Source organism: Cryptomeria japonica, chromosome 4 (genome assembly GCF_030272615.1).
Source record: "Cryptomeria japonica chromosome 4, Sugi_1.0, whole genome shotgun sequence".
NCBI classification, from domain to species: domain Eukaryota; kingdom Viridiplantae; phylum Streptophyta; class Pinopsida; order Cupressales; family Cupressaceae; genus Cryptomeria; species Cryptomeria japonica.
This window is the reverse complement of record NC_081408.1, coordinates 28,301,845-28,309,667: the sequence shown is the minus strand read 5'-3', so window position 1 is coordinate 28,309,667 and position 7,823 is coordinate 28,301,845. Positions and strand designations below refer to the sequence as shown.

Below are 7,823 nucleotides of genomic sequence, written 5' to 3'. Positions count from 1 at the left end.
CCATCATTTTCAAGTTCCTTCCAAGACATTTATCCATAATGGTAAAAATAATAGGAGAAATGGGGTCTCCCTATCGAAGCCCTCTAGAAGACTTAAAGAAATGTGAAGCAGACCTGTTGACAATGATGGCTAGGGAAGCTAAAGAAATGAGTTGACCAATAAGATAAAGGAATCTATTGCTAAAGCCAAACACCCTCATAATTTTGAATAAAAAATCCCATTCAACATGATCATAAGCTTTCAAAATGTCTAACTTGAGAAGAAAACCCTCAACCTTAGATTCCATGAGAGAATGAACATTTTCATGAACAGTATAATTGAATCTAGGATCTGTGTACCAAGAACAAATCCAATATTCTAAGGAGAGATCAAGGAGGGGAAAATGTTCAATAGTCTTGAGGTCAAAACCTTAGAAATAAATTTTATAGAAGGAATTATAGAGACTGATAGACATAAAAGCTTCAAAGTATGCAACTCAAGGGCACTTAGGGATGAGGAATAGGAATGTAGCATTTATCTCTTTGAGGAGGCATCTTCAACCAAAGAACTCTTTAACAACATTCACCACATCGTCAACCACAATCTCCCAAAATTATAGAGAATCATGCTTTTCTTAGACAACTAGTTGAATTGATTCAATGTTGATGTGTGGTGATGTAATTATATAATAATGTTCTATGATAAATTTAATTTAATTCTCTTCAATAACTTCTAGTTTGTCTGAGTACATCATTTTCAAATTAATAAATAATAATTATTCAATATAACAACATATCATAGAACTCATAAAAAACATGTCCATTTCAATCATAATGAGTAGTAAAAATGTTGACAAGGTATGGTTTTGTATTTAACTTTTTAATGATTAATATTTTGATTTACATATATACAAATGAATCACATCACTTCTGCATGATTAAAATTCATTAACGAAGCATTTAATATATTATAATAATAATAGAATTAGGATAAAATAATACCATCAACCAGAATCATGCAAGAATATATCACTGTTTAATGATTTATTACATTGAGAACATTGATCAAGACCAGTCCAAAACATAAAGGAAAATCGTAAAGGCCCGAAAGCCAAGATCCTAATCCTTCCAATCCTTGTGGTTCCAAATGAAAAACTATTTTCAAGGATGATGCTTTCTCTCCTTCTAGAGCTATTCCCTTGAGAAATGCACTTTGTTTTTAAAAATAAAACAAAATTAAGCTTAGGATGTGACACCCCATTTATTTTTATTGATATCATCTAAAAAACTATGCTATACAAATGCAAAAAATCTCTCAACACTACATGGATTTCTAAAAAAGACTACTTTTGCTAAGGGAAAAGTTGTGAAAAGATCCTCTGAGAAAATCTTGGTTGGCTCATCCCAACTTTCCCCTACTATAGAGATTTTAGATGGCGAGTGTGCCAAGTATTAAATTACTAATTCCTCTAGAGATAGAAGGTCTATTAGATTATCTAAGCTCAATACAATGGCCAAAATTTCCACTATTCTTGGTTAAAACCCTACAGGAATAGAAATTGAAGCACACTTTGAGGAGTCTACTTTTAGTGAAGAAACCATAGAATATAGTGAGCATAACTTTATGGATCCTTTGAATATAATCTATCTCATAGTAATTAAGTGACATCTCAAACTTATGCATTATCATTGTATCATTATGTGTGAAAAGCATATTTGTTAGAGTGTTGAACTAAGGCCAACATAAGTATTGTGGGAGACTATTGATGGTAGCATTAGCATTGGCCTTAATGATAATAGCTATTAATGAAGACCTTAAATGCAGGGCATGTTGGCCCATTTTGTTGCTTGATCAAGTGGATTGACTATGATATGAAATGGGTCATTGTAGCTAGTCTTGGAATCATCTATACTACAAGAGGATATCAACTAATATAAGTATTACATCATTATATATTTTATGTGTGTTCTACTTAGTTTGAAATTCGATAATAGAAATATATTACAATAGATGTCACAAATTGATTTGTGAAGATGTTGAAATTTTAATCTTGATATATATTAATATTTCAAAGCCTACACAATTAACATGTATTCCTTCTTAGTTCACTGACACGAATAAACCTAATCTCTATGACTAAAGGTTTTAATTGATTTTTATAACTAATCTATAACTCAAGAAATTGATCTCATAAACTACATGAATTTTCCTCCATACATTATGGTCTCAAATGATGGTAAGAAATAATTTTGTTTATGAACATAATTGTGAGAATCGATATTTTCTTAGACAACTAGTTGTGTTGATTCAATGTTGATGTGTGGTGATGTAATTATATAATAAAGTTCTATGATAAATTTTATTTAATTCTCTTCAATAACTTGTAGTTTGTTTGAGTACATAATTTTCAAATGAATAGATAATAATTATTTAAAAATATAATAGCATATCAGAGTTGAATCATAAAAAACATATCAATTTCAATCATGATGACTAGTAAAAATGTCAACAAGGTATGGTGTTTTTTATTTTTTAGTAAAGGGTCGAAGCCGATATATAATTTATTAAACTAAAAAGATTACACCTCCATTCGGTGCAGGCACCCATAGGAAAGAATGGAGGAAATAAAACCTCTGACCTAGCCCAGATCTTACTGAAAAATCAGAAAAAGAAAAAATAATACATAAGCAACCGTTGCATTTCAGCGGATACCCAAATATCCAAACCCAAAACAAAACATCCACCTCATTACATACTTCATACCCCAGCAGTATAATACAGGGTAAAGGAAAAAATTGCATGCAACTGCCAGAAGCGCTAAAGGAAGCAAAAAGACAATGTAGCACAATTTGGGAGACTTAGAAATAGTGTGAATGAAGCTCCTTGAACATAGACCCAAACATCATCCAGCCTAAGTACCTGCATATACACACCCTCAACATTCCGCCAAGATCATCGTTAGTAGCCTTGAAATGACTAAACAAAGAAATCCACGATTGAAAAATCTACAGCTTACCCTGAAAAATAGATGCATTTGTAAACGATATTTTCATACCAAAATACCACCAAACCAAGAAACATGATTTGATCAATTCCTCTACACAAGAGCAATAAAGACAGTACTCTAATATAGTTTAGAAACACGGAGGCTACATAGGCAAAATAGGCTAATGACTTCTCTATCAGAGGACTGTGTCATACACAACAAATGACAAGGTATGGTTTTGTATTTATTTTTTAGAAGATTAATATTTTGATCTACATCTATACAAATGAATCACATCACATCTACATGATTCATATTCATTAACGAAACATTTAATAGATTATAATAATAATAGAATTAGGATAAAATAATACCATTAGCCAAAATCATGCAAGAATATATCACTTTTTAATGATTTATTACATTTAGAACACTCATCAATACTAATCCAAAACATAAAGGAAAATCGTAAAGATATATAATTTCTAAAATCATGTTTATAAAATAAATGATACAAATAAAAATTACTATATCATTTGAAACAAACCCAATTCCAATAAGGAACTATAATTAAATTAGGATATAGACATTGGATTAATCAAATTCATGCAAGAATTTACCACTTCTTAATGGCTTATTACATTAAGATCACTCTTATAAAAAGGAAAATCATAGAGATACAATTTAAAAAATTATGCAAATAAAATACACGATTCAAATAAGTTTATTTCTAACTCAAAACAAAACTTGTTATAATATATAGGATGATAATAGAATTAGGAAATGGTAACACCATCAACTAAATTCATGTAGGAATATACTATTTCTTAAAGAATTACTACATTTATAACACTCTCATCAGAACTAGCGCAAAACATAATGGAAATTAAATAATTGATCCATATGATAATTAAAACACACACATCATATTTAAAACACAAAATCCAAATCCTTATATAAATCTTATTTTATTTAAACATGTATTCACTCACTCACACTCACATTCTTCATGTTTAAAACACACAACTCAAATGCTTAATGAAATATTACTCTAGCTCTAAAAATATTCTACCAATAAATCAAATTCACAAAATGAAAATTTCACAATTTCTTGATTAAAGATCACAATAACTTAATTTATGTAAATAAAATATTAAAATATTCCAGTCTTGTCCAATGGAATGGACCACATATGGTTTAGAGCTTTGCTATATGGATATTACCATTTATTATTATTTAGCATGTACTTGTTATGCACTTCTTCTTACTTACTATTTAGAAACTTCTATAAGTGCATGATAGAAAGGTATTTCAATGATACTATAACTCTTAAACCCTGCTTTATGAAACAAGTCCTTAAATTCCTCCTCTGTTCTCTCCTTTCCACCAATGCAACCAGCCATCATTAATAAATCAGACATTAGTCCCACTTGTCTTTTGGTTCCTTTTTCTTTATCAATGACCGCATCCACAATTAATATCTTCCCATCTTCTGGTATAGCGTCATAGCTATTCTTTAAAATTTTCAAACAATGTTCATCATCCCAATCATGCAATATCCTCTGTAAACAAAAGAATTCCAAAAACTTATTGTTTGAAAAGTAAATTTCCATTTAAATAAAATATAATATTTAAAAAATACAACTGTACCTTCATGAAAAAAGTAAATTTCCATTTAAATAAAATATAATATTTAAAAAATACAACTGTACCTTCATGAAAAAAGTAAATTTCCATTTAAATAAAATATAATATTTAAAAAATACAACTGTACCTTCATGAATACTGCATCTGCTGATGGAATTTTCTCAAACATATTACCCTCCACATGCTGTACTCCTGAAATTTTAAATCTATATGAAAAACTCACACTATATTTTTACTCCTCATAAACTTGATTTAACATTTAACAGAGTAATAATGAACGTTCTCTTAGAGCACAATCTAAAATCTGCATTTAGATTATAAAGAAAGCAATCTAAAAATAGAAATAGAAATTAATTGACATGCAGATTATTAACTGATTACATTATATTTTTTTCTTTTATCATGAATGTGATCTGAAACGTTGTTGCCTCATAGAATTTAAAAACTAAATAATAATTATAATAAACTGTAAAAATCTAATCTGGAAACTCTTGATCAGCAACCTCTTCTCTATATAAGGTTTAGAGATGGAGATGGTTACAGACCTTTTGCGGGAGCAGCAGTCCTTACAACATGAGGAAGGTCGAAATTGATGCCATGAATATGGGGATATTCATTAACAATTGTAGATATCGCAGAACCTGCTCCTCCTCCAACATCGACCACACTCTTGAAGCTCTTGAAACCACCATACGCCTTCAACACAGAAGCCATTACAGAACTTGTCTGAGCAGTCATGGCCTCATTGAATATTCTATTTGCCTCAGGATTCTTGCTATTGTACTCGAAAAGGTTCATGCCATTGGCCTTGGTGAATGCTTGGCTGCCATCTATGACAGTATCATGAAGAAACTGATAAGCTTGTGCCATAATATTTTGATTCAAGAACAATAGAGTGGGCGCACAAGATTGTTGCGCCTCATTATTTGCCAGCAATTTAGAGAGGCCAGTTGGGCCATATTTTAATTGAGGAATGCCTCTGTTATCCACTGTGTTCTCTTCAGTAAAGACTCCAATGGAAGCCAGAAGCCTCATGATTCTAGAAAGGTAGTCTATGTGGACAGGTTTGTTTGTGGAAGCAGAAATATGGGAAGCAATTTCCTCCATGGAGAGCTGGTTTTCACTACCAATAATGTCAGGAATGTTAAGCAAGACAGCTGCTTGAAGGGCCATGGGCTTGGCTGCTGTAAGAAATATTTCATAGAGCTGGAGATGTGCCTCCATGGAAGACTCTAAGGAAGCCATTTTTGTCTGATTGATCTATCTAAACTTGACAGAGGAAGGGAAATGTGTGTGATCTATTACAAACAAGTTTCAATTTATAGAAAAATCGTTGATATTCCAGAGACTAAAGGAGGCGTGAAACGTTGGTTATTCTTAGATATTGAAAAGTGTTCAACACAATGTCGTTCGCGATGACGTTTACGGGTACCCACGTGGTTTGAATTGTGTGTCTTTTGCATGTGTTGTGAAAACTAGCAATTGAAGTCAATATGAAGGTGATGTGGTTGTCCTACCCTTTTTGAAAATTTCAGAGGTTCAGCGTATCGTTCCTTTTTATTGTCTGGTCATGCAAAATGTTAATGAGTGTCTTAGTTTTCTGCCTTTGTTTAGGAGTCTTTTCAGATTTGGATGGGTGTCCTTGTATCAATAATGTATAGAAATTAAACAACTTTTTATTCCCTTTTTGCCCACTAGGCTTGATTTTCGAAAAAATAATGTATTTTTTATTTTTAGATTGTTAACTTTACGTTAAAAATTAATTGTAATATATTAGTAATTTTTAAAATCAATTACAATTATTTTATTATTATAATTTTTTATATTATTTTTAAAAATCATAAATTAAATTTTAAAGTAGTTTTATTTTCTATTTAATTTAAGACTTATATTAAATTATTATTTGTGAAATTCATAATATTATTTAAATTAAATTAATGGATGTAAAATTTAACGATTTTTATTTCATTTTTCATTTTTAAGAATTTTACAGAAATAAAAAAAAACTTTGACATAAATTATAGAGAAATCAATTAAATTATAACTATTATAAATTTAATTTAGAATAATGAATTAATATTTACAACAAGTGTTTAGTTTTAGATTTGAAATGTATTAAAAATTATCTATGAATCAAATACTTTTGAACTAATTTTTTTTTTTTATAATATAACTAATTTTCATGACAACAAATTTGATATGCATGTGAAATTGAAGTTCTCAACTCTTATTAGACTAATTCAATAAATTATGGAATTCAATACTTATTTTAGTATATTTATTACTTCTACTACAATATACTTGTTACTTCTACTACAATATACTTGTTTTATTAAATTTATTACTTCTACTACAATTATTGGGAGTACCTAACACTTGTTATTTAAATTAAAAAAAATATATAGATAAGTAATATCATGTTTTTTAATTTATTATTATATGCTATATTTTCTTAATTTTTAATATAATATAAGTGTTAAATATATTTTTAATATAAGATAACAAAATTATACCTTTAATTATATTTTTTATTTAATTTTTTTTTTAACATATCTAATAATAAGTTTAATGTCTAGCTAGTTAATTATATATTTAAAAATTTTTTTAAAAAATTAATTTTTTTAAAAGTTTATTTGATATGGACAAAAATTTTTAGATGATAGAAATCATCATGTTTGTTCAATTTCCTCCTGTGAGTGGCTTTCAGGCAATCGTTTCAAATTTTCTTGGTTCTTTTGCCTCTTTGAAGCCTCTTTCATCCTTATCTTATTACCCTAATTTTTTATGGTATTTTTAAATTGCTTCAAGTGAAATAGAAGTACATTTTTACAAACTATTCTAGCCAAATGGTATTTTATATTTTTTGTCATATAAAACTTCAAATCTAGATAAATTTTATACAAATTCAACTAAATGGAGATAATATTTCCACCTTGATGATTGGTCTATAACATCATATCCTCAAACACCTAGTTGACCTTTTAATTTATACATAATTATCTAGATTGTAAGCATAACTAAAATTTAATTTGGTTACAAAGGCGACCATTCATATGATCTAAAATCATGATGTAAATAATTTATCCCAATCATAGGTAATCATATCTATAATATCGCATAACCTTACCACTTCTTCGACCAATTTATATTCTCAAATAATATCTTACTCATTAACATTCCTAGCCATAAAATGGACAACTTTAGCTAGCTT

The 7,823-nt window shown here is 28.9% G+C and overlaps 1 protein-coding gene across 1 annotated transcript; it reads right to left on the bottom strand.

The window, feature by feature from the left end:
* Positions 1–4,047: 4,047 nt before the first annotated feature.
* On the bottom strand, positions 4,048–5,863 carry LOC131874725 (caffeic acid 3-O-methyltransferase 1-like). The gene is made up of 3 exons (XM_059218619.1): positions 5,158–5,863; positions 4,740–4,804; positions 4,048–4,527 (listed from the first exon to the last, which is right to left on the bottom strand). Exons 1-3 carry the CDS (start codon positions 5,855–5,857, stop codon positions 4,237–4,239), a joined length of 1,056 nt encoding a protein of 351 aa, XP_059074602.1. The 5' UTR covers positions 5,858–5,863; the 3' UTR covers positions 4,048–4,236.
* Between the last annotated feature and the right edge of the window lie 1,960 nt (positions 5,864–7,823).

What these genes read in the sequence shown, in the direction of transcription:
- LOC131874725 (XM_059218619.1), bottom strand. Translation starts at nt 5,857, where the DNA reads ATGGCTTCCTTAGAGTCTTCCATGGAGGCACATCTCCAGCTCTATGAA. An exon ending in GACTGCTGCTCCCGCAAAAG is followed by an intron (nt 4,805 to 5,157) that starts GTCTGTAACCAT and finishes TTAAAATTTCAG; the next exon opens with GAGTACAGCATGTGGAGGGT. An exon ending in CAGATGCAGTATTCATGAAG is followed by an intron (nt 4,528 to 4,739) that starts GTACAGTTGTAT and finishes TTTTGTTTACAG; the next exon opens with AGGATATTGCATGATTGGGA.